The sequence below is a fragment of the Xyrauchen texanus genome, chromosome 24 (genome assembly GCF_025860055.1).
Source record: "Xyrauchen texanus isolate HMW12.3.18 chromosome 24, RBS_HiC_50CHRs, whole genome shotgun sequence".
Lineage (NCBI taxonomy): Eukaryota > Metazoa > Chordata > Actinopteri > Cypriniformes > Catostomidae > Xyrauchen > Xyrauchen texanus.
This window is the reverse complement of record NC_068299.1, coordinates 27,278,879-27,306,369: the sequence shown is the minus strand read 5'-3', so window position 1 is coordinate 27,306,369 and position 27,491 is coordinate 27,278,879. Positions and strand designations below refer to the sequence as shown.

Genomic DNA, 27,491 nt, shown 5'->3' with positions numbered 1-27,491 from the left:
TGACGCGCAATTCCAAGAGCAGCGCAATAGTTATAAACTCCAGCCGAGGAATTCAAACGCCGTAAATCCAGAGATGAGTAGAATAAAACCATGTTGGAAGAAAGATGATTGCATGAACTTGCAATCAAGCAGGGAGCTCTCCGCTGAAATTGGCGAGGGCCAACAGCAAAACTACAGCAGGCCAAGATGGGCAACAGAAGGCAGATCATCCTCAATGAATCTCTATGGAATCAATCAGCCTATTTAAAACTGCACGTAGCAGTCATTTCAAACAGCATCCCAGTGATGGCTAAAAGTAACTACTTTAAGTTAAACAAAAAGTAATTATTGATTTGTTTCTTACACAAACCTATCAATTTGCAACACAAGACATTAACTGATCGACTGGAGTTGTGTGGATTACTTTCATGCTGCCTAAATGTGAGTTTTGGACCATCAAACAGTTGGCACCCATTCACTTGCATTACATGGACATACAGAGCTGAAATGTGCTTCATTTCAGTTCTGCTCAAGAGAAGACACACATCTGGAGAATTTTTATTTTTGGGTGAACTATTCCTTTAAGGACTGTTGGATAGGGAGCACTCGTCCTGGCAGGCCAGTCACAGTTGGCCTTTTATGGCACTTTTCCACTGCACTTGACTCAACGCTTTAGAGCTTTCTTTTCCACTGCAGTTTAGTGCCGCCTCAACGTGGGTGGGATTATATGCTATTCTTCATAAGTGCCGCCGCCTTTACTGCTGTGACATCATCTTAAACATGACACAAACATTACTGACCATAAACAATAACACGACCGCTAGCTGTTAGCTACTAGCTCATTGTGCTGCATAAGGCAGTTGTTGAATGGTGATTTTACACAAGCGTAAGAGTTACATTGGCCTGGTTGTTCTAGAATAAGAATCAGATTTATTGCCAAGTATGCTTACACAGACAAGGAATTTGTCTTGGTGACAGGAGCGTCCAGTGTACAACAATACAAAAACAGCAGCAAGATTAGATAATTAAAAACAAAAAAATAAATAATTATACATATACGTACATACACTCACATTCATACATACCCACTTACACACACGTGCAAATCTATTACAAATCCATTATATAAAGAACAAAAATACAGTATATTATGTACAATGTAATGGCAGAAGTGGATGTTTTTTTACTTTTTCCCTACACCATTGGCAGGTCAAGTGGTAGCCATGTGTGGCCAACAGCTGAGACACTTCCCTGAAAGACTTTTTAGTTTTGTTCATCGCTAATGAGAGAAATGTCTGCAACTCGTTTATTGACCACGGCGTGGTTTTGTGCACAGCCATTTCTTTTAACAATTAGAAATTTGCGTGAACAAATGATACTGCTATAGCTGTTACTAACATTAAAACTAGCGGGTTGATCCCTGTCACGTGTCGCAAATCCAGTGACCATAGTGATCTCTGACCAATCAGTGATCTGCAGGGTTTTGACGTCACACTAAGTATTGGCTAAGCTCCCTTGGAGGTGGTACTAAAAAAAAAGTACCAGGTACTATCCACAGTGGAAAACCCCCAAAAAGCAAGCAGAGTCCAGTTGTACCATGCAGTGGAAAAGCCCCATTTTAGTGACTTGACAGATTCATAGATGACTAGGATGTGCAGATGAAGTACATACATGATGGATATTAAGGCTACCGGGTGTGTGGTCTGTACAAATTACATTTTTTTACAATGCAATTAAAGTAAAGGCAAGCAATACAGACTTCAAATATCAATAATTTGTCAAAATAAGAATAACATCACCAATAAATTATTTGCAATAAGAGTTATAACTATATGAATTGTCATATTGACATCTGAATAAGCCCTCTATCACTATTCATCATTAGCTCATATCAATTCTGGTGATTTACGTCAGAATATCTGCTACATTAGACAATATTTAATCGTGGAATAATAGGGTTCAAAACAGTATTACTATAAATGCAAAATTTAATACCATAAAAAAGACACTATTAGCATATGCATATACAGTGGGTACGGAAAGTATTCAGACCCCCTTAAATTTTTCACTCTTTGTTATATTGCAGCCATTTGCTAAAATCATTTAAGTTCATTTTTTTTCCTCATTATTGTGTACACAGCACCCCATATTGACAGAAAAACACAGAATTGTTGACATTTTTGCCCATTTATTAAAAAAGAAAAACTGAAATATCACATGGTCCTAAGTATTCAGACCCTTTGTTCAGTATTTAGTAGAAGCACCCTTTTGATCTAATACAGCCATGAGTCTTTTTGGGAAAGATGCAACAAGTTTTTCACATCTGGATTTGGGTATCCTCTGCCATTCCTCCTTGCAGATCCTCTCCAGTTCTGTCAGGTTGGATGGTAAACGTTGGTGGACAGCCATTTTCAGGTCTCTCCAGAGATGCTCAATTGGGTTTAAGTCAGGGCTCTGGCTGGGCCATTCAAGAACAGTCACGAAGTTGTTGTGAAGCCACTCCTTCGTTATTTTAGCGGTGTGCTTAGGGTCATTGTCTTGTTGGAAGGTGAACCTTCGGCCCAGTCTGAGGTCAAGAGCACTCTGGAGAAGGTTTTCATCCAGGATATCCCTGTACTTGGCCGCATTCATCTTTCCCTCGATTGCAACCAGTCATCCTGTCCCTGCAGCTGAAAAACACCCCCACAGCATGATGCTGCCACCACCATGCTTCACTGTTGAGACTGTATTGGACAGGTGATGAGCAGTGCCTGGTTTTCTCCACACATACCGCTTAGAATTATGGCCAAAGAGTTCTATCTTGGTCTCATCAAACCAGAGAATCTTATTTATCACCATCTTGGAGTCCTTCAGGTGTTTTTTAGCCAACTCCATGCAGGCTTTCTTGTGTCTTCCACTGAGGAGAGGCTTCCGTCGGGCCACTCTGCCATAAAGCCCCGACTGGTGGATGGCTGCAGTGATGGTTGACTTACTACAACTTTCTCCCATCTCCCGACTGCATCTCTGGAGCTCAGCCACAGTGATCTTTGGGTTCTTCTTTACCTCTCTCACCAAGGCTCTTCTCCCCCGATAGCTCAGTTTGGCCAGACGGCCAGCTCTAGGAAGGGTTCTGGTCATCCCAAACGTCTTCCATTTAAGGATTATGGAGGCCACTGTGCTCTTATGAACCTTAAGGGAAGCAGAATTTTTTTTTGTAACCTTGGCCAGATCTGTGCCTTGCCACAATTCTGTCTCTGAGCTCTTCAGGCAGTTCCTTTGACCTCATGATTCTCATTTGCTCTGACATGCACTGTGAGCTGTAAGGTCTTATATAGACAGGTGTGTGGCTTTCCTAATCAAGTCCAATCAGTATAATCAAACACAGCTGGACTCAATTGAAGGTGTAGAACCATCTCAAGGATGATCAGAAGAAATGGACAGCACCTGAGTTAAATATATGAGTGTCACAGCAAAGGGTCTGAATACTTAGGACCATGTGATATTTCAGTTTTTCTTTTTTAATAAATGTGCAAAAATGTGAACAATTCTGTGTTTTTCTGTCAATATGGGGTGCTGTGTGTACAATAATGAGGAAAGAAAATGAACTTAAATGATTTTAGCAAATGGCTGCAATATAACAAAGAGTGAAAAATTTAAGGGGGTCTGAATACTTTCCGTACCCACTGTATATATATATATATATTACACATTTCCAACATGTCCGTGTACTAAAATAAAATATTTGATGCCATGAGTGTACCTTACTTTTACTTTTAACCCTCTGGGGTCGACAGACACGCCGGCGCGTCCTGCTGGATTTTTTTCGTCATTACAGCGCAAACAACTTAAAATACTCTGTCATTTTGGGGCATACAGATAAGTGTAAGACATCATTAGAGACTATAAAGGGTCTACTTTTATGTGTGTACACTCACAATAACAACAAAACCTTGTGCTTTTGTAAAATAAAGAAAATAAAAAGGGTTAGATTTCAGAAGTCTGTCTCCGCAAGCATATTTCTGAAACACGTCACAAAAATGAACTGAACCGCCGGGAATACTTATCACACAAACATAAAACATATGTCTAAAGAAAGCTTAAAATGTCTACTTTTAAATAAAACAATTCACATTTAAAACAAATATTCTCCTGCAATGTAATCTGTATGAAACAAAGTGATTTAGTTTAACTTACATATTAGTTGACATGCTATTTTATATAAACATGTACATATTTTACTAGTGGGACTGTTTCCAGACTTGCCAGCCAGGATTCAGAGTTTTGAAATTTGAAATATGACTCCTAAAAGGCAAGTTTTAGTTATGATGCTGTTTCGGCTAAAGCAGGCAGGTAAATTGTATTCTGTATGATATAAATATGATACGTAATATGATATAAAAATAATATGAATGTTTAGATTATATTTTAACTAGTGTTTATGCTGCCTCATTATCATCAACAAAGCTTGTGCTTGCAAATATGTGTTAGGTTGTAAATGTGTCAAATGTGATGTGAATATGCCCATATTTCTAACATTTACATTTCTAACTCTAAAAGTGTCTTACTAAAGTTAAATTACTATATTGTTTTGTATAAGTGATCAGGATGGTTTTCACATTATTTTGTAGCAAAAACTCTAGGCTACAAGATACATTTCTCAAAAGGCTTGTGGACAAATGTTTAGTATGTGTTATATGGCCTTAATTTTTGTTTTTTCAAAAACCATGCATAAAATGTTAATTTCTCAAAAATACAAACATGTTAATCACATGTTATTGTAGCCCAGTTTGTGCTGAATACAGTGTTATCAGACATTAGCCATTAATATTAAGGGTGCTCCGATCAGGATTTTTGGGGCCGATACCGATCACAGGGTCTATTTGAAGCCTTCTATTTATCATGTAGCATTATTTATTTAACTATTCTTAACAACAATGTACATGAAGTATTAAAATTAAGAGATGGTAAAGTATCTTGAACTGACAACTGTTTATTTCTTGGCAGGAAAAATAGGAAACATGTGCAACATATTCCACTCCCTCTCTTAGAGACACAACTTAAACCATAGCTGCCTATGTTATTGAGAACAGCTTAGGGCTTAACAAATATAGCTTTCCTGTGGAATAAATGACAAAAACAGAACAGAGTCTTTAAAAATTTACTTCAACAAAGGCTATAGCCAAAATATTGTTTCAAGTCAGTCAGCCCTCAATTTATCTCTGCATTTAGGAGATAAAGGATCACGGGCAATAAAGTGCACAGCAAGAAAAAAAGAGAGGCTTTTAGAGAGGAGTAGAGAGAGGGTGAGTGGGGAAGAGAAAGAGAGAGGGGGGGGGGTAGAGATTAGTAGATTCAGATCTCCCAAAGGTTACTTCTTAAGCATCAATGGCAGGTTTTTCCTTTATAAATATAAGCATCTCCGCATTTTTGGCAGACATCTTGTTCCTCTTCTCATCTACAATATTCCCTGCTGTGCTAAAAAAGTCGCTCGCTATCTACACTTGTGCACGGTGCACAGAGGTAGGCTCATGCTGCTTGTGCGAGAGCGGGAAACGGCTTTTATTGTCCTGCCAAAATACAAGCGGCTGTCCGCTCCGCGGCATAACTGGCTCTGATAGGTAGAGGTTCATCTGCGATGTTGTTGAGCTGCTGATGTCACCGCCACCATGTTCCCCATCTTCATCCAACAACTCAGCATGCAAGGAGCCAGCTCGTGGTAATTTCTCTGAGGGCTCGGAGCCGCTCGCTGCTAGACTCGCCTCACCATTCTGCTGCTCCAGTCCAGTGGGCAGGACATCAGAAAGCAGCCCACGTATATGGGGCTTGAGTGCGTCAGGGAAATATCGGTCTTTATACCTTTTTATTAACATGAAAAACAAAACATTAATGAATTTATTTATTTAAAAAAAATCTGAATCAGAAATAGTTTATTGATACCTGATGGGTGAAGCCATTTTAGCTGCACGTAGGAAAAGTGTCTCACGAGTTTTGCATCATTTGATCGGCTTTTCGGATCGTCCTTTAAAGAGCCCACCGATCAAACTATTTAACACGATTATCGGACGATAACTATCGGCGGTCGATCGATCGGAGCACCCTTAATTAATGTTTTTAAGTAACTGAAAAAAGCACAAATGTTAAGGCATGTCAAAACTTCTCCAGGGCCCAAAACACCCTCAGACCCTTATATGGAAAATGAAGCAATGTGATAACAATTTTACCAGGTCGTAAAAAGTAGTCCGTTAATTTACCTGATGAACTTTCACCTTTTGCTGACCCTTTACGCTTCGCAGAGCTAATGTGTGCTCCTAAATCACTTGCGCCTTTATTAGCAACTGACACATAAGTGCCAGCTTTACATGTCATACATTCTGCTTCCCATGGATCTCGACCTGGATGAAAGCATGGGAATTATTGTGCAAATCTTCTGTAAATTTGTTTCCACTCAGCTGTCATTTGCTGCTATTGTCAAGCAACACGTAAGACGTGCAATCCCACAATGAAATTCATTGAGTGGGTTTTTTACCTTCTGTTTTCTACACATTGGGAATAGCTGCAGCTAAGATCTACTGAGTTAAAGCCTTGTTTGAATGAGAGACAAGAGTGTGTATATATGGGTGTGTGTTGATAAGTTACCTATCCAAAAGCCCCTGACAACAGTCTCAACAAGCTTTGTTAACATTGAAAAAAGAAAAACAGTTCATTAACACACCAACAATCCTGTGGGAAATGTGCACACACACACACACACACACACACACCAGCAGGCAGCTGTGACAAACACACAACACTAAGATATGATTCTCACTGGAACATAGCAATCTTGCATCCAGCCATTAGATCATCATTCATGAATCTCCCTTTAGAATCGTTCACTATTAAAATCACATTTTGCATTTCTTCAAATAAAATCATGCATTTTCGATAATGAACAAAAGATTGCTGAATAATTGAGCTAGTTTGTTTTAGTTATAGTTGTCTCTATCCATCCTCCATTATGTTGACGGAAGACAGCTGCATGTGAGCATAAGAAATGTCTCTGTACCATAAAAGATTTCAAACCTGAGCCTACTGAGAATTAAACTTGCTATGTGCAGACAGAGCTGCGGAGAGACAAGAGCACTTAGTGCGAGCAGCACACAAGCTACTGCAACAGATTATCAGAACTGATGTTATGAAGAAATGCAGTCTCCGGTCGGGATGACACTCTGGGACCAGAATGGATGTTTCATATTTGTGGAAGAAAGACTGCATGTCTTCGAGTGTAGAACAGTCAGGCTTCTGTAGTCAGAGGTCACTTGGGAAGATTCATCTGCTGATAATTACGTTACAGAATTATGAATGGCCAGCAAATAAGAGAGCCCTCCTCATTGCTTTCATGCAGGATACACATCCTCTTTGTGATTTCAAATGCAGGACCACAAATTCTATTAAAAGACAATTATTAACTAAAAATCACTGTGTAGTGGTGCATCAATCGATCTGCCCCTGATCTAAATCGTCCGATCTTCGTCTCAAGTCTGTGATCGGGGATCGTACCTAGAATTAGGGCCGATATTTTTTGCAGCACGCAGAGAATCACACATACACTGCTACTCTAATGAATGAGTGCTTTCTCAGCTCTTGGAGGCAACATGCGATTCCTCCTACGCCAACAGGATTGAGGCGAGTCACTATGCCACCAAAAGGACTTAGAGAGCACTGGGAATTGGGCACTCAAAATTGGGGAGAATCACACGTGTATGAATATTAAGTTGCCCATTTTCTAGAGTCATTATGGTAGTTATACTGACTCGATGTATACTGAGTGAGCATGAAGAGGATTAAGAGACCGCAAACGGGTATAAAAAGGAATAAAACAACAAATAAACATGCATATACATATGAGTATACGTGATATAATGGGAGTCGTGACAATCAGACGTTGTGTTGTGTTGAGCGATAGAGCATTTGTTTGATTTCAACAATCCTGTGTATGTCTCATTTGTCATCATTAGGTTGCATTATATATTGGCATGACATTCTGTTAGCAGTATACGTACTAGACACATTTTGTCTAGTGTATGACCAAACTTCCAAAACTCAACTTCTATTGCAGCACAATGCTTGAATAACAATCAAAACATACACCTTATAAAATGCCACTAAAATAATGACACTGCAGCATCTGCTTTGCAATTAAAAAAATTAAAAAAAACCTTGTCAATTATTACATACAAATACTTTTTTTGCCTTTTGTCCTCTCCCCTCATCTTTTCAATGGCTCACTCTCAAAGCCCTCTTTGCAAATTTTGTGCTCACTACTTAGAACACTTGACCTTTTTTAATGCCCTACATGATTTAATTTACTGCATAAAATGTAAATTAATTAAAAGTTACAAGTATGTTAAGTTCATGAAAATAGCACTGATTTTTATGACCCAGAAGTAGATACAACAGAAACTTAAACGTTTCTTAAAGAAAAGTGGGGTACGATTTATATTACGATCCAGAATTGTATTGCTGATAATAAATAATTTATTAGAAAAGGATAAAATATTCTGTTAAGTTGTTTTTCCATGACATCTCAAGGACTGGAAAACAATTTCTAAATTCAAGGATTTTTCCAGGATTTCCAGGACCATACAAAACCTCTGTTTACCCAGAACATGTCTTTGGAGAGGTTCATATATTCTAAAACAGCTGTGAAATGACCAGTGAGCTCAAATTTCCCTTAATTCAAGGTAATTCAATGCATTTTGGATGGGCTGTGAGGGCAGTCTATAAATATAGGGTACACACGTCTTATGATGTGGTATAAACAGACCACCCTTATTAAAATGGTCTCTGCCTCCAGCGTGGCTGTGTTAGATTCATGATTGACACCACATGATCATTTGGCTTCAGTCTGCCTCTCTTATCCTGCCATTTGGAGGCTGATTCACCCGATATGCCCCAAAACCTCCACCACAACCAGTCTCTCTGCCAGACTTTGCTCATCAGTTATTTCTCAGGACCATATCCCAAGAGAAATCAGCATGAGCTGGACCATTTGCCAAATTCAAATGCAACCTTGAAACATTACTTTATAGGAATGACTGGGGAAAAATGTCACAAAGGCAGTATCTCAGCATCTATAATATTTGGAGTCATAATTCTATTCACACAAATGCTTAATGCAGTGTTGTATGTTGGTTTTAAACACCTAGTTCAAAACCCTCTTAAACTTAAAATTATTCAAGTAATTCTAGCGTAAATTTGAAGTAAAATGTACAGTTTCATCATATTTTTGTTTTAGCTCTTGCTTAAGCAAACAATCAAACCACACTGGCATGCATTAAGTCAAACTTCAAATATATTATGAAGGCAACATTTTACCAAAATGTTTTTAATGAAAATAGGGTCACTGCATGTTGTCATTTGTTCTACATTTTATAAATTTATAAATTACAATATTTGCTGTCCACGGTTTTTTTTTATATATTTTTGTGTGTTAACTTTTACAGTTTAATTGTTTCATGAACCATTTTGTGCCAAAACCATTTTCACTTTTTAATTTAGCTGAAAAATCTATAATATGCCGTTTAATGAGAGGCATAGGCCTAGATATTGTTTTGGTGATTGTGATTGAAAATATACTGTACTTAAGTATACTTGATATTTGTGTAAGTTATGCTTTTTCTAATATAAAAAGAAAGCCAAAAACATCTTTACATACATCATAGAACGTTTATTATATTCTGACTTTTAAGAAGTCGCAATATTTCAACACACTCCTCTGGATGAAGTGCATTCATATACCTTATTTATAGCTCAACCAATCCAACAGATTGATTTTTACGGTCAACATAAATAAAAGCAAATAAACATATTTACATAGACGACTGAACAGATAGCTGGGTTTAAGGATTGAAACTGGGACTTTAACCATCACAGGAAAAACAAAACGGAAAACATCTGATGAACATGACTGAAAAGCTACATTTGCTATTATGAAACAGGCTGGCTGTGATCAAAACAGCCATCAATAAAATGAATCTAAACAGAGAGATGTCATTTGTGACAGGGAAAGATCTGTTGGAAGGGTTTGCCCTTTAGCCACAGTGATCTGAACAATCAGGATTAGCACTCTTGGTTGTCTTTACCGAGTCAGGTTCACAGCAACAGGTTAAAAGATGAAGGATTCACAAAGTGGTCCCTGACGTGGATTACAGCACAAAGCATCATGTGATCGTGATTAAGGGTCAGAGGTCATAATCTCATGTCTGTTCTGCAGCATAATGGCCCATTCAGGAAACACGCCAGTATTCGCACAGAGGCTGCTCCTAAAGGTCCAGAGGCACCAAGTGCTCTTCCATATGTCTTTTAAGGGGCTTTTCCACTGTATGGTACAACTCGACTCAGCTCGCTTTTTTGGGGTTTCCACTGTGGATAGTACCTGGTACCTGATCCTTTTTTTAGTACCACCTCGGTCTAGTTTGCAAGTGAGCCGAAACTATATGTGACGTCAAAATCCTGCAGATCACCGATTGGCCAGGGAGAATCGCCACAACCAGTTCACTGGATTTCCGACACGGGACATCAACCCGCTAGTATTAAAGTTATTAACAGCGATAGCAGTATCATTTGTTCAAATTGTGAAAAAAGAAATGGCTGTGCGCAAAACCACACCATGGTCAATAAACGAGGTGCAGATGGTCCACTCGTTAGAGAAGAAACAAACGATGCAAAACTAAAAAGTCTCTCAGGAAGTGTCTCAACTTTTGGCCCCACACGGCTACCAACAGCGTAGGGAAAAGTAAAAAAACTTAAAGAGACTACAGAACCATCAAGGAAAGTTTAAGTGCTTTGACCAAATGGACGCTATCTAAACCGGCGAGCAATGGGAGGGAGAGTGCCCTGGACTCAGCCACGATGGAGGATGGTATGTTTTGTTACATTAACTCCATACTCTGCTTGAAAGCTTCACTTTATTTAGTTGACCTACTGGAAGCTTGCTTCTAAAACAACCAGGCCAATTTAACGGTTACACTTGTGTAAAATTACCATTCAACAACTGCTTTATGCAGCACAATGAGCTAGTAGCTAACAGCTAGCGGTCGTGTTATTGTTTTGGTCAGTTTGTGTCACGTTTATGATGATGTCACGGCAGTAGAGGCGGCGCAACTATGACGATCATCCTATAATCCCACCCACGTTGAGATGGCACTAAACTGCAGTGGAAATGCAAGCTCAGAAAAGTAAAGCGAGTAAAGTTGAGGCGAGTCGAGCCATTACAGACCTTAGAGATCTGGCTCCATTCTCTCAAACTCAACACCTTTGACATCAATTCTTAGGAAAAAGTGTAAAAAGCAGTTACTATACAGGAAATTCCATCATATACAAAAAGAAAATTACATTGGTTCCCTTATTCAAAACTGATTTGAAAAATCCTACAATCAGTCATTACCTGATATGTTACAATTAAGGGTGTGTGCTGAATATTTGGTTGAAGTGATTCTTCATATTGTGAAAGTGATTAGTCAAAGCTCTTCTTATTCAGAAATCATTACAAATGATTAGAGATACAGTAAACAACCTTTTTGTGTGCTATAAGAGATGAAGTATTTTTCAGAATGGTTTTTACAGTCTGCATTTCAAACCACTCCTGATTCAATTCTAAGTCACTTAGTCTGACAGCGCAGAAGCCTCATACTGACATAACAGTGTCTCGTTAAATTCCAGCTTTAAAGGCAGTTTAAAAGTCTTCACTTCCACTGAGCAATATGCAGTTTCAGATTTATCCACTAATGCACACCTAAGCCACTAACATGTTTATCAGTAACTGCGAGTGGCTAGAATGCCTTATAACTTGTGCGTTCAGTCTGGAACAAGCACCTTTAAAGCACACAAAGCCTCTCTTGCTTACCTAGTATTTAAGCCTATTCACATTACAGGAGAAAAATAACTACACAATTTCTTTTTGGACAGGAGAGCACATATTGCACAACTTCCAGTTGAAGACATGCAGAGTGAACAGCGTCAAAACGCAGGTCTTTCATGAGCACTGGATAAACAACAACTCTCCTTTTATTTTTAAATTATTTTAAAAATTACAGTAAAAAACGGTAATCCGGCATTCTCACAATTCCCTGTGTGACCCATTACATTTCATTATATTTTATGGGAATAGTTACGTTTCTTCTTATTTTTAATATCAGTTATGTACTTTGGGGTGTTCTGTGTTATATCTGATGTAGTTTAGTTCATGTTTACTGCATTATTTAAATCTCATATGTGTTACCCTGATGGTGTTTAGTGTTTATGTGAGTGACTGTCTCTACATGTTTATTGTTCATTGTTCCTGGAAGAGTCACTATTGATGAACTTCATGTCATCATGTGCCCTTCTGTATTTACTACAGTAATTAACAAAGTACCTTATAATGTAAACAACAGATTTTTACAGTTTCAGAAGGCATGTTTATGAATTTTTTAACTGTAAATTTAACAGAATCTTTCTTTTTTTACAGTGCTAGCATGTAAATTTCAACCATTTCAAACTGTAAAATGTACAGGTTGTTCTGTAAAGTGGTTTACATTTTAACTGTATTTTATACATAATTATTCTGGCAACCACAGCTGCCAGATTTTTTTTTGTAAAAACAACAGGATTTTTTTTTTTTTTTTTTTTTACAGTGTACCCTTATAAATATTCACGCAGTAAGTGTGACAACCAGCCCCGGTCTTCCCTTATATGGCAGTAAAGTTAACTTGTCGGTTTTGAACCAGTTTATAGTACAGGTCAATTATATGTATAAACATCAGTCTAGTGGTAAGGGTTTAAAGTGCAAAAGTAACAACACGAGTGGAAACAATGGGCACAACAAGACATTTTTGAAAATCACAATGACATATATCTCATTGATAACCTATTTCTAAACATTAAATGCCAGACAGCGTAGGTCGTGTAACTTCATAATTATTTTAAAAGAAGCTTTGAGATATGCTGCTAATTAGCGAAAGATAAACTTCTGTCACAATAACTCTGGGGAAAGCTACTTTGCAAATCAAGAATGAACGTCATGCATCAGACGGATCCATGTCACGACTCGCGAACATCAGCTGTGAATAAAAGTGGCATGAGTCTCACCTGAAGCGGCCGCCGCAGTGCTGGCACTGGTCCCCAACCCATCCCGGCTCGCATTCACACACGCCGCTGGCTGTGTTGCACAGGCCGTTCAGGCACGCTTTATCGCACTCTTTAGGTTCCGTGGCAGCAGGCAGATGCACCAGTCCACTGAGGACTGTGAGGAAGAGAAGAGACCGCAGTTTGGTCCCGGAAAGGCCTACACGGGCCAGCCCGAGAGTCGGACACCAGCCCCGGCCGAGGGCCCTCCGAACCTCAGCGGCCATTCGGGCAACAATGGCAGACAGTCGGTGGAGAATCCGCTGCTAGTTCAGGGGACAAAGGATAGCTGTAACGTTGATGCTTTCGGCGGCCCGTGTTTTTTGTTTTAAGGAGACGGATTTGTATCGTTTTGTCAAGTTCACATCTTACCGATGCTTATCGCTGCGGTACCTAGACGCGTATTGACACCCGGAAATGACGGAGACCAGACGATATGCAGAAGTGCGCAGTGGTTCTTCTTTTTCTTTTTTTGGTGGTTGGCAAACCAGCTAATGAGGCATTACCGCCACCAATTGGACTGGAGCGTGCAACATCGAGGTGTGCATTGGTTGATATGGAGCGCGCGGATTCAGTCAGTTGATTATAACTAATACAGTCTCAAATTAAATAACATACACATTTAGAGACTCTACAATATCACGGGAATATATCGCTATGATTATAGGCACCTATAGAGCAAAATAAATTAGTTCATTTTTGGTGGGACAGGTACGTGGTTGGAACGTGTCCTAATATTAAAACGAAAACGTAATTCAGTTCTTCCTAAGACACTTGTCATACTTAATGTAATTTGTATTTGTTAAGGTTATTATCCGATTTTACCTCATTCAGCTGTATCTCAAGTTTATTTACTGTCTGTACAGTCTAACTATAGCGCAACAGCGTTTCCTTGTGGCATTTTGAGGTAGTCAACCATCACTTTAATAGATTCTGAGAAATAATGTGTCGCACCTTTTGATGGGGAGTTCACTTGTTCCTGAACCTTTTTTTTAATTCGACACAAAGATTGTTGGTTAATTTATTTATAAGGTAATGTTTATTCATTCATTAGTTCCTGTGACTGGTCATCATTTCTTTAAAAAAAGTATACCATTTTTAATCTGCTTATTGCAAATATTTTTTTATTACAAATATTTAATGTATTCTCTATTAATATTAAAAGGGAAACAAGCTTACTTTTTTAATAAATTAATTTATTTATGAAAATAAAAGCTTGTAATCACACCAAGCTCACATAAAAGCTAAGCTTTTGCTACTGAATATTTATCCTCACTTTTCAAAGAGATAGTTCACCCATCATTGGAAATGCTCTCATCATTTACTCACCCTCATGCCATCCCAGATGTGTAAGACTTTCATTATTCTGCAGAAAACAAATGAAGATTTTTAGAAGAATATCTCAGCTCTGTAGGTCCTCACAATGCAAGTGAATGGGTACGAAAATGGGTATAAAAATAATCCATAAAACTCCAGTGGTTAAATCCATGTCTTCTGAGTTGATATGATGGCAAGTTTTACAAATAAAAAAAATAAAAAAAAAGGAATATTCTCTGGGACCAGATTTTGTTTAATTGTCATAATATTACACAAAAAGTCATCGAGACCTTACAGCCTGCTTTTTATCTAACACTTAAATCTTAATAATATATACTGTACTTAAGTATACTTGATATTTGTGTAAGTTATGCTTTTTCTAATATAAAAAGAAAGCCAAAAACATCTTTACAAACATCGTAGAACGTTTATTAAATTCTGACTTTTAAGAAGTCGCAATATTTCAACACACTCCACTGGATGAAGTGCATTCATATACCTTATTTATAGCTCAACCAATCCAACAGATTGATTTTTACAGTCAACATAAATAAAAGCAAATAAACATATTTACATAGACGACTGAACAGATAGCTGGGCTTAAGGATTGAAACTGGGACTTTAACCATCACAGGAAAAACAAAACGGAAAACATCTGATGAACATGACTGAAAAGCTACATTTGCTATTATGAAACAGGCTGGCTGTGATCAAAACAGCCATCAATAAAATGAATCTAAACAGAGAGATGTCATTTGTGACAGGGAAAGATCTGTTGGAAGGGTTTGCCCTTTAGCCACAGTGATCTGAACAATCAGGATTAGCACTCTTGGTTGTCTTTACGGAGTCAGGTTCACAGCAACAGGTTAAAAGATGAAGGATTCACAAAGTGGTCCCTGACGTGGATTACAGCACAAAGCATCATGTGATCGTGATTAAGGGTCAGAGGTCATAATCTCATGTCTGTTCTGCAGCATAATGGCCCATTCAGGAAACACGCCAGTATTCGCACAGAGGATGCTCCTAAAGGTCCAGAGGCACCAAGTGCTCTTCCATATGTCTTTTAGAGACCTTAGAGATCCAATCCATCACCACAGAGATCTGGCTCCATTCTCTCAAACTCAACACCTTTGACAACAATTCTTAGGAAAAAAAGGTCTATAGACGTTGAAAAAAGTGTAAAAAGCAGTTACTATACAGGAAATTCCATCATATACAAAAAGAAAATTACATTGGTTCCCTTATTCAAAACTGATTTGAAAAATCCTACAATCAGTCATTACCTGATATGTTACAATTAAGGGTGTGTGCTGAATATTTGGTTGAAGTGATTCTTCATATTGTGAAAGTGATTAGTCAAAGCTCTTCTTATTCAGAAATCATTACAAATGATTAGAGATACAGTAAACAAACTTTTTGGGTGCTATAAGAGATGAAGTATTTTTCAGAATGGTTTTTACAGTCTGCATTTCAAACCACTCCTGATTCAATTCTAAGTCACTTAGTCTGACAGCGCAGAAGCCTCATACTGACATAACAGTGTCTCGTTAAATTCCAGCTTTAAAGGCAGTTTAAAAGTCTTCACTTCCACTGAGCAATATGCAGTTTCAGATTTATCCACTAATGCACACCTAAGCCACTAACATGTTTATCAGTAACTGCGAGTGGCTAGAATGCCTTATAACTTGTGCGTTCAGTCTGGAACAAGCACCTTTAAAGCACACAAAGCCTCTCTTGCTTACCTAGTATTTAAGCCTATTCACATTACAGGAGAAAAATAACTACACAATTTCTTTTTGGACAGGAGAGCACATATTGCACAACTTCCAGTTGAAGACATGCAGAGTGAACAGCGTCAAAACGCAGGTCTTTCATGAGCACTGGATAAACAACAACTCTCCTTCAACAAGTGTGTGTGGGTGTGTAAGAATAGTACATCTGGGAGTAGAGAAGGGAATCGTGATTGGTCAGCGATGAGTTAAAAGGGGCCTTTTTTTTAAATAAATCAAGCTGCTAAAGGTGGATGTCGATCACTCTTGGCAAATAGGCCTTGATTGGCCAGTTGAGAATGGATACAGTGGGCAGTATCTTCATTTATTGTTACTATGAGGTTTAATGTGTGTGCATGCGGTGTGTGACTCCTGTTTTAGTGGTTTGTTGAATGATCAGTTGTCCAAATGGAAGTTTCTGGAACAAAAGTGACTGTCAGTACAATGAAGTCTGATTGTTGTGTGTGCCAAGAGGTGGTGACTGGTTGTGTTTGTTGTCCTGTAGAGGAGGCACAGTTTATGGATGTCTTTGAGTGGGAGTTCTAGTTTGATGAGGATATCTGTCGTGATGGTCGTCCTGCAGACGATGCGCTGTACGTCCGAGTGCGTGGTCGGATTCTGCAGGGCACCTCCAGCTCCTGGAACAGAGGGGCCTCTGTGATTTCTGATGCCTCCGGCCGCTGTGCGGGCACTTGAGACAGCATACAGTGCACCATTTGAGCCTGAAACATAAACATAGACAATGATATCAGCGTGTGACATGATCCACAATAATACTCAATTATAGATTGACAATTTAAACTTTGAGTATATAACCCATGTCAAGACAAGGTGAAAAGGATTAACAAGAAGAGGCTCAGGTGAAAACAGATTAGGCTGGAAACTTAAGTCAATGAGAATTTCCATTCGCAAGACATTTTAAATCCATAATGTGACTTATTTCTGAGTGAAAAACATAGGACGTGAATTAATTTTATCCATCGTGAATTGATGGTGAAAAGTGGGCGTTATCAGAATGGAGCTGGACCAAATGAGAGTTTGATAAAACAGCGCCTACATACTATAGCTATTTGACTACTAATACACAATATTCAATAGCCTGCAGAGCCTAAGTGACATCAGCAGAAAAAGAAAGTTGGGCAAGATCTAGTTATTACATTTTGATTAAAGATTACAAAAAATACAATAAATAATAATAACATGCACAAATGAAAAAAGAAAAAAAGAAACATGCAGTAAAAAGTAAAGCAGGTCAATTTTTATTTCATGTTTATTTCAATAGCATGTTTAGAATGGATTTCCCAATTGTACAGTCACTTCCACTACCTCCTTCAATATACAATACCCAATAGTATACGAATACAAACACAAATAAACTTACTTCCTGGACATTGGCCTTATAGAAAACAGCAGGAAACTGCAGGGCTCTGACCTCTGTGAGTGTCTTAGAGAAAAGCATTTAGACATTACTGAAATTGGTATAAGACATTTCTTATATATATACAGTGTTTATATGTATACATTTATTATATTTAATAAGACACTAGACAGTTGCGCTTGCATGCACATGAGGGTTTGTATTTGTAAGTGGTCTTACCCTGACTCTCTCCATCTGTGTGCGGAATGGATAGAGCAGCTCAAAAAGAATCAGTCCGAGGGAATAAATGTCCACCTTATGGGAATAAGAATTCCCAGACAGCTACAGGAGGAAGAAATGAAGCAACAGAGACTTTAAAAAAGGTACATAGATTAGCTCATCAGTACAAATAAAAATGTAATACTTAGGGTTAAGGGTTTGTTTAAATCCCAACTGTGGGCAATAGTAATAGTGATGCTTGTCTTAGTAAGAATCATTATATGGTCTATAAAGCAGGCTTGTTTGGTTTTATACTGAACAATCAGCATAATTTTCACATCAAACTGTTTACAGTGTGTTCAGAGAGTGAATGGAGCTGACCTGCTCAGGGCTCATGTAGAGTTTGGTGCCCACTTGGCCAGTGTGACGGGCATAGATTGGCATTGGCGTAAGGGAACTCAGCTCCTCATCGTCTTCTTCCTGATCCATGGCAGTTACCAGTCCAAAGTCTCCAACCTTTACCACGTCATCCATTGTGAAGAAGATATTAGAAGGCTGAGTGAGGACAAAGAGAGTGAAAGAAAAGTGAAGTAAAACCCATCACTGCAATCAGTAAATCAGTAAGAGTGAATTGTACCCACAGACAGCACCATATATTTCTGTCTGTGATTTAGCACACGATTCACTAAAGGAATTTTGCAAATCAGGTAACACCTCTTACATGACCACAAAATTAGTGCAGAACAGAGGTAGAGCGATATATCGGTTTTACAGATTAATTGGTGCTCTAGGATTTTTTAACTATCATAGAGGTCTGTAACCCGGCCCGGGCCCGAAAGGACCCATGAACCCAAAGGGTTTCGGGATGGGTTCAGGTCAGTTCAAGTAGGGCATCAGGTTCGGGACAGGTTCAAGTTTGTAATTAATAAAAAAAATTAACTTGTTTCACGCACATGCTCTCACTTACAAATGAACAAGTTAGGGTTTGGTTCACAATGAAAGTGTTTTTGTGTGTCTGTTCGGTTTCCCCATTGTTTTCCTATGTAAACACAAGCTGCACTGCATCTTGCTGTTTCTTCAGCGACTCGTGCAGGACCGGCATCGTGTCAAGTTATAAAGAACTTAAACTTTCCAAAAACGCATTGAGAGACCTGCGCTTTGTTTCATTCTTTGCGCTGCATCTAGCTTGTTTTTTGTGCAAATGTCATAAAGATTAAATGTTCTGAACAAGTTCAGGTTGCATGTTGCATTGTTTCATATTATTCCAAATTGTTCTGCACCAAGCAACAGTAAGGCATTGCTTCTTTTCCCTTCTGCTCTAGTGTACTGAGGGGCTGCCTTGCCTCATTAAAACTGTGTATGTTTACTGTTTCAATACTGTTACAAATGTTGCCTCTATGTTTACATATAATATAGCCTATTGCAACAGTACTTGCTAGGAGAAGAAATTATGAAGGCAGTGAGTGATTTCAGGTTCGGTTTTATAATCTGACGGTATCGTTCGGGTTCGGGTACGGGTCAGGTTTCATTTTAAGGGCTGTGCACACCTCTAATCTATCGGTTGTCTGTAAACATCTATGCCGACAGTTTTATGTTTACTAAAATTATTATTATTATTATTATTATTATTATTATTATAATAATACGGCATATATTTATTCCATATCAATAAACCTCATCTTGTGAAATATTTTTACATAAAAATCTTCATCTGGTGAATATTTAGGCTATAAAAAGCTTAATTTGGTTAATACTTAAATGTAGAACACTGAAACTGAAGTCACTGTCATTTCAAAATAAAAGACCCAGGTGTATTTTGGGCTTGTTTATAGATAAAAGTCCTTGCTATGCATAAAATCTTCATTTTACTGGTTATTATTGGGATTTTAGTAGCACAATAAACTGCTTTTTGGATTCTATTCATTTTTGGACTCTTGTAGCCTCAATGTCAGTGCACATCATAGTAAGGAACGACTCATAGTAAAGGAATTTTTATATCATTCTATATAAATCGATTTTAAACTATTGGTCAGTTATCAGCCTTTTCTACCACCTTAGTTATTGATATTGGCAAACTCCGCTATCGGTTGACCTCTTTTGCAGAATACAATTTGCACAGCGCAAATACCCATCTTGCAGGCCAGTTCTGACTGCTAGGTTGTGGAGAATGCAACAGACTAATGCAATCTTTTATTATTTTACTAGGACACTCCATTACTGGAATCCAGATATCTGAATCTTCTCTGTAAAATCCCGAAAGTGAGCTCAACTGCACTGAGCATCTTGATATATGCCTGGTTATAATGCTCTCCCTCCTTCATTTGATCATCATGTGACAAATTACTCCTGCCATGAGCTCAAGAAAATGCACACATACATCCCTTTTTCTGAATAAACAGCAATCTATAATGAGCCTAATTTACATATAAAGGAGGCATTTATGCGCTCAAAAGAATGACAATGACTTAATAGTCTAGTGCATCATTATTTCAGCTGATTTAGCATCAGTTTGAACATGATTGTAGGTATTTATTGAATAAGATGTAGGTTTTGTTATAAACACTGCACACAAAAGTGGTGCAACTGTGAATTTGCTTGTTTTCAAGTGAATTTGAGTGTTTATTGCATGTTGTCCTACCTTAAGATCTCTGTGCATAAGTCCTTTGCTATGTAAAAAATCCACAGCCTCTGCAATCTGCAGGAAGATGTCCAGACACTGTGCATGCTCCCTGAGCTCAGGCAAACATCTCTGGGCCATCCAGTCCTTCAAGTTCTCCTTCCTGCACAGCTGCATCTGAATGTACATGTAGACTTTAGGTGTGAGCGGGGGCCGCACAGCAGGGCAGGGGGTGCTGGGTACCAGGCTCAGAGAGGTGGGCCGTGGAGGTAATGAATAGGGCGGCCCGGTTGATGTACTACACTGGGGTTTGGAACCAGACCGCGAAGGGCATGCAGGTGGCACAGGTGGGCTTCCGCTGAAGTCACTGTCATTGTCCTGGTGTTCACAGCCTGAGTCCTCAAAAACAATATCAAAGGAGGAGGACGTGCAGTCGCCATGAGCTAATGTGCGGGGAGGGCAGAGCTCAAAGGAGTGGGGTGAATCGTAGGCTTCCAGGACAGTGTCTGGATCGGCTTGACTGTCTCGCTCTGACATCATACTGTCCAGCCCCGGACCCTCTACACGCACCTGATCACCAGCGCACACACTCGTATCCCCATCAGCCATGCTCATGCACAAGGAGTCCAGCGGAGAGAGAGTGGCCACAGGAACCTTGACTGAGAATGCTTCCATGTGGTCAGGAGAGCTCAGCAGCCAGTCAGCGGTACTGCATAAAAAAGTCCTTTCTGTTAATGTCATGTTCCCTTTTTAATAATTTCTTACTTAAATACACCAGGGGCCGATTGCATAAAAATGTTTTAGACTAGTCATACTAGTCTTACTACTTCTAAAATGTTGGTCTTAATTTTTTCAGTCAGTTGCATAAAAACTTCAGTCTAATTTAAAATCAAAATGTAAGACAGCAGAGACACCCAGGGTAACTTTTGTTACCATTCCACGTTGCCATGGAAAGTAACAGTCAGCTGAGCCAGTGGGTGCTTCAGTTGAGTGCTAAAAGGAGCTTCTAAAACTTTGACTTCAACAATGGTAACAAAATGCCATGCGATTTTTATTATTTGGTTTAAAATCACTAAATGTCTACATTAGAATTCATTTGAAGCACTGTAGTGCTCTAATAGGCAAATGAAAACTGTATTGAGCGCCCACTGTAGGCCATTATTTAAAGCTGTTCAGTGTCTTACAATGCAATGCAAATTAGACTGTCTTACTAAAGGCAACTGTGAGTTTGTTTTATGCAACAGGCTTTCTATGGCATCTTTAGCTAGTCAAACTAATTGTTAGACGCAGTCTTAAATTAATGTCTATGTTATGCAACAGGCCCCAGATATATGTATTATAATGATTTTATTAAAATGACCTTTTTTGGACTTTTTTGCTATTTTTAATAAAGTATAGCAATGCATAGCATAGTATAGCATATAATAGTGTTATTGGTGTAGTGCAGTATAGTGTAGTAAAATATAGTATAGTAAAGCATATTAAAGTATAGCATAGAATCATACTATAGTATAATACACTAGCATTACAGAACAGCATAGCATAGTAAAATGTAGTATAGTATACCATAGTATAGGTATACATTTTAATATAGCATAACATAGTACAGTATAGAAGAGAAAGAATCGGAATTGACAAGCAAGATTCAAACTTGTGTTACCTGCATTAACACCAAGGCTCAATCTGTTGGACTGCTTGTGCTAACTAATGGGTCACAACTCTAACTTTACATTCACACACATTTGGACCAATCAATTCCCATGAATTTTTCTAATAGTTTGTGATTACCGGATAAAGGATTATTAAATATAATTTCATAGTGGTTGCCATCACAAAGAGTTAATTTTAGCCAATATAATATTTTAGAGCGAAGCATAACTAGAAAGAATACAGTCACTCTCAAATTGTCCATGAATTTTCCAACACTAAAAAAATAAAAATAAAAAGTTGTACATTAAACACTGCACATTTCCCTGATATTTCCAGGTTTTCAATCACTTTGGGAACCCAAATTTAATTAAAGTTTCCAAGTTCACATTCAAAGATAATTTTTCACACCTGGTGTCTTTGAGCCAGCGTTTATCCATGACCTCCTGCCAGCCCTGGGGCGGACTCTCCTGCCAGGCATTAAAGTAACGGATGATGCCTGGGTGTTCCAGCTTAGCAAGAGCCTTCACCTCTCGCATGACCTTCTCACGGGCCAACTCCCTACAATCACAAACACAGAATTAAACACAAACATACAGACACCTATATCTGGATTGATGCGCTCTGTCAAATGGGCATCTGGTCGCATGGGTTCTAGTGATTGAGTTTTGATGAAGCGTTACTGTTTTCGTGTGAACTGTTACCTGTTGGGTAGACGGATCCTCTTAATGGCGTAGTTGCAATCGTCTACTTTGTTGCGTGCCTCAAACACAACACCAAATCCACCACGTCCCAAACATTGCACCGGCTCAAAGTCTGTCAGGTATCTGAAATCAGAAATCAGTTATGGATTTCTTTGGTCTTTATCTTCTGAATCAAATAATCTGACAGCACTTACAGAGGGCAACTGCAAAAGTTCAGCTGTATTGACAAATAAGAATGTGTGTGTGCTGAAGTGAAAGTTTAATTATATTCAATAAAACAATTGCATATAAAATTAGTCATGTTAAACTTGAAAACACTTACATTTAACAAGCGCATGTATGTCATAAAAGCAATGCAAATTTACCCATGAGAATTTAAATGTAAAATATGATCATAGTGACATTTGTGCATTCCATATTCAGCAACTGCAAGTGTTTAATATACCATGTGCAAACAAGTTTAATCTATTTTAAGAAATGTGTTTGAATTTTTCCATTTAAAAAAAATGATTCCAATGTTTTTTCACATTGGCATTTAGGACAAAATCTTTCGATTCAATTTCAAGTAGTTTAATTATTTCAATATTTGCAATATCAAAAATAAAAAAAGTTGCTAATCGCACATTGAATTAATTTAACTCACTGAATTAGTGTTAAAACTCACTTCACTAATTATTTTTAGGATGCAAATTAAAAAAAGTTTTATCTTTTTGCTAGACGCTTTGCAATCCACAGGTACACCTCCAATTCGGTACACCTCCTTTCAGAAGCTAATTGGCTAAAGGATTGACATCATTTTCTGGAATTTTCCAAGATGCTTAAAGACACAATTATCTTAGTGTATGTAAACTTCTGCCCCACTGAAATTGTGATATAGTCAATTAAAAGTGAACAGTCTGTCTGTAAACAATTGTTGGAAAAGTTACTCATGTTATGCACAAAGTAGATGTCCTAAACAACATGCCAAAACTATAGTATACAAATATACTATATAACCTCGCAATTTACAAGACTTAAAGCAGGGCTCGACATAAACACTTGTCTGCTTGTCCAAGACGAGTGGATTTTTGAAGGGGCAAGTGAAAGAGAATTTTACTTGCCCGACCGGACAATCAGAACGATTAAAACATCAATAACAAAAACAATTTAAATAACCAGCTACATTTGTGATAGACACTTATTAGAAAGTTAATATTCTTATTCTGCTGCAAAGTAATCCAGAGAACGCAATTTATGATTCGCAAGTGATCCTGCGCCCAGTTTGATGCACGCCTGAACGGTTCAAAATTCAGCCAAAATGTCCATCTTGGTGAGGTATCCATACACTAAAGTGAACTTAAACTGCGGAGAAAAAGCGGATTTGTATTAAAATGTCGGACTTGTAAGTATAAGTCAAGTCAAGTGGTTTTTATTGTCGTTTCAACCATATAGAGTTAGTACAGTACACAGCAAAACGAGACAACGTTCCTCCAGGACCATGGTGCTACATAAAAACAACAAAGGACCAACACAGGACCACATGAGACAACACAACGAAATAAAATACCTATATAAAAAACCTATATATACCTATATAAAGTGCACGTGCAAACATGTGCAAAAAGTACAGGACAGTACAACAAATTTCTGACAATGAACAGGACAATAGACAGTGCAGCGCCGACCAGTACTCAGTAGTGCAAAAAGATGACAGTTTCTAAAAATGTAAACATAGCATACTATGAGATAGTGTTCTATGCACATAGCAGTTATTGAGGTAGCAGACAGTTATAAAGTGACAGTAATTAAAAGTGCAACTCAGGACACGTGTGTGTCAAACCAGTCTCTGAGTATTGAGGAGTCTGATGGCTTGGGGGAAGAAGCTGTTACACAGTCTGGCCGTGAGGGCCCGAATGCTTCGGTACCTCTTGCCAGACGGGAGGAGGGTAAAGAGTTTGTGTGAGGGGTGTTTGGGGTCGTCCACAATGCTGGTTGCTTTGCGGATACAGTGTTTTTGTAAATGTCTTTGATGGAGGGAAGAGAGACCCCAATGATCTTCTCAGCTGTCCTCACTATCCTCTGCAGGGCTTTGCGGTCCGAAACGGTGCAAGTCCCAAACCAGGCAGTGATGCAGCTGCTCAGGATGCTCTCAATAGTCCCTCTATAGAATGTAGTGAGGATGGGGGTTGGGAGATGTGCTTTCCTCAGCCTTCGAAGAAAGTAGAGACGCTGCTGGGCTTTCTTGGTGATAGAGCTGGTGTTGAGGGACCAGGTGAGGTTCTCCGCCAAGTGAACACCAAGGAATTTGGTGCTTTTGACGATCTCCACAGAGGAGCCGTCGATGTTCAGCGGAGTGTGTTCACCTTGTGCTCTCCTAAAAGTCAACAACCATCTCTTTTGTTTTGTCGACATTCAGGGACAGGTTGTTGGCTCTACACCAGTTCGTCAGCCGCTGCACCTCCTCTCTGTATGCTGACTCGTCGTTCTTGCTGATGAGACCCACCACGGTCGTGTCATCGGCGAACTTGATGATGTGATTCGAGCTGTGCATTGCTGCACAGTCGTGAGTCAGCAGAGTGAACAGCAGTGGACTGAGCACACAGCCCTGGGGGGCCCCAGTGCTCAGTGTGGTGGTGGTGGTGGAGATGCTGTTCCCGATCCGGACTGACTGAGGTCTCTCAGTCAGGAAGTCCAGGATCCAGTTGCAGAGGGAGGTGTCCAGGCCCAGCAGGTTCAGCTTTCCAATCAGGTGCTGGGGAATGATTGTGTTGAATGCTGAGCTGAAATCTATGAACAGCATTCGAACGTATGAGTCCTTATTATCTAGGTGGGTGAGGGCCAGATGGAGGGTTGTGGTGATGGCATCGTCCGTTGAACGGTTTGAACGATACGCAAACTGCAGTGGGTCTAGTGAGGGGGGCAGCTGGGTCTTAATCTGCCTCATGACGAGCCTCTCGAAGCACTTCATGATGATGGGTGTAAGTGCGACGGGACGGTAGTTGTTGAGGCAGGACACTGAAGACTTCTTTGGCATGGGGATGATGGTGGTGGCCTTGAAGCACGTTGGAACGATGGCGCTGCTCAGAGAGATGTTGAAGATGTCGGTAAGAACATCTGCTAACTGGTCTGCACATCGTCTGAGCACTCTGCCAGGAATGTTGTCTGGTCCAGCAGCCTTCCGTGGGTTGACTCTACGTAGAGTTTTCCTCACATCTGCCGTGGTAAGACAGAGCACCTGGACGTTGGGAGGAGGGGTGGACTTCCTCGCCATCACGTCGTTCTGCACTTCAAACCGAGCGTAGAAGTCGTTCAGCGCATCTGGAAGGGAGGCATCTTTGTCACAGGCAACTGATGTTGTCCTGTAGTTGGTGATGGCCTGGATGCCCTGCCACATGCGCCGCGTGTCACCGCTGTCCTGGAAGTGACTGTGGATTCTCTGGGCGTGTGCGCGCTTTGCTTTGATTGCCCGTGACAGTTTGGCCCTAGCTGTTCTTAGGGCTGCCTTATCGCCTGCTCTGAAGGCGGAGTCTCGGGACCTCAGCAGCGTGCGCACCTCCGCAGTCATCCACGGCTTCTGGTTGGAGCGTGTCGTGATGGTCTTGGAGAAAGTGACATCATCAATGCACTTGCTGATGTAGCTGGTCACTGATGCTGTGTATTCCTCCAAGTTGGTAGAATCGCCATATGTTGCAGCCTCCCTGAACATGTGCCAGTCAGTACACTCAAAACAGTCCTGAAGAGCAGAGATGGCTCCTGCTGGCCAGGTTTTCACCTGCTTCTGAAGCGGTTTTGTGCGTCTGACGAGCGGTCTGTATGCTGGAATTAACATAACAGAGATGTGGTCTGAGTAGCCCAGGTGGGGGCGGGGCTCCGCCCGGTACACGCCTGGGATGTTTGTGTAAACGAGATCAAGCGCGTTCACCCCTCTCGTTGCAAAGTCCACATACTGATGGAATTTAGGGAGCACTGTCTTGAGATTTGCATGGTTGAAATCTCCGGCGACAATAAACAGTCCGTCGGGGTGAGCGTTCTGCAGTTCGCTCATAGCCCCATACAGTTCACAGAGCGCTTCCTTAGCGTTAGCACTGGGGGGAATGTAAACTCCGGTTATGCAAACAGTGGTGAATGTAAGCTAACAGAAATGTAAGCTAACAGACCTGCTGCTGTCTAGTGTGTCATTATAATAATCAAACAACCAGAACAAGAAAATGAGAAAACACTCACTACTCTTGACTGGGTAACTTTAGTAGCTTTAAAAAGTATTAATGTATTATCATACAGTGAAGACCAGTAGTAGTTTTATGTTGCATTTCATTTTGAATGTTTACTTGAATACTTGAAACTGCTGTTACAACTTTTTAAAGCTGTTAAAAAAAGCTGTTTTTCTATTATTTGTCTGTTTTTATTGTTATTTCATTACTGACTATTTACTAGTCTTGAATAAGTACTTTGGAACTTTAAACCATTCTTCTATCATTAACATATTAGTTAGTGTTATTATTTGTTGTGGTATTGAAGCTGGTATTGAATCAACAAATTTTACTACAGACTACTGAAATTTTGGTACTGTGATAATGTATAGCCTTTATTGTACATGGTAGATCTTGCTGCAATAACATGATGAAAGAGTATATCTCATTCCATAGAAGTGTGAGCACCCCTGCTGTTAATGGTGGCATGGAGGCTTTTCTTTATTTGAATACTGAACGTAACATAAAATAATTATCATATGACAATAGCCTCCTCCCCTACTCAGTGTCAAGTCAAGTGGTTTTTAT

General features: G+C 39.4%; 2 protein-coding genes across 3 annotated transcripts in view; both read right to left on the bottom strand.

Annotated features, from left to right (window-relative positions):
• Window positions 1-13,532, bottom strand: part of LOC127617710 (attractin-like) — a 103,966-nt gene extending 90,434 nt beyond the window's left edge. For both annotated transcript variants that reach the window (XM_052089771.1, XM_052089772.1), the window contains exon 1: window positions 13,069-13,532. In XM_052089771.1, coding sequence (XP_051945731.1) covers window positions 13,069-13,331 — 263 coding nt within the window. In that variant the 5' untranslated portion in view covers window positions 13,332-13,532. The remainder of the gene's footprint in view (window positions 1-13,068) is intronic.
• Window positions 13,533-14,720: 1,188 nt separating this feature from the next.
• LOC127617713 (eukaryotic translation initiation factor 2-alpha kinase 3-like) overlaps window positions 14,721-27,491 on the bottom strand; it is a 53,947-nt gene continuing 41,176 nt past the window's right edge. The window contains exons 11-17 of the mRNA XM_052089774.1: window positions 22,735-22,857; window positions 22,442-22,591; window positions 20,405-21,092; window positions 18,148-18,321; window positions 17,788-17,889; window positions 17,572-17,634; window positions 14,721-16,912 (exon numbers count right to left, since the gene is read on the bottom strand). Coding sequence (XP_051945734.1) covers window positions 16,733-16,912; window positions 17,572-17,634; window positions 17,788-17,889; window positions 18,148-18,321; window positions 20,405-21,092; window positions 22,442-22,591; window positions 22,735-22,857 — 1,480 coding nt within the window. The 3' untranslated portion in view covers window positions 14,721-16,732. The remainder of the gene's footprint in view (window positions 16,913-17,571; window positions 17,635-17,787; window positions 17,890-18,147; window positions 18,322-20,404; window positions 21,093-22,441; window positions 22,592-22,734; window positions 22,858-27,491) is intronic.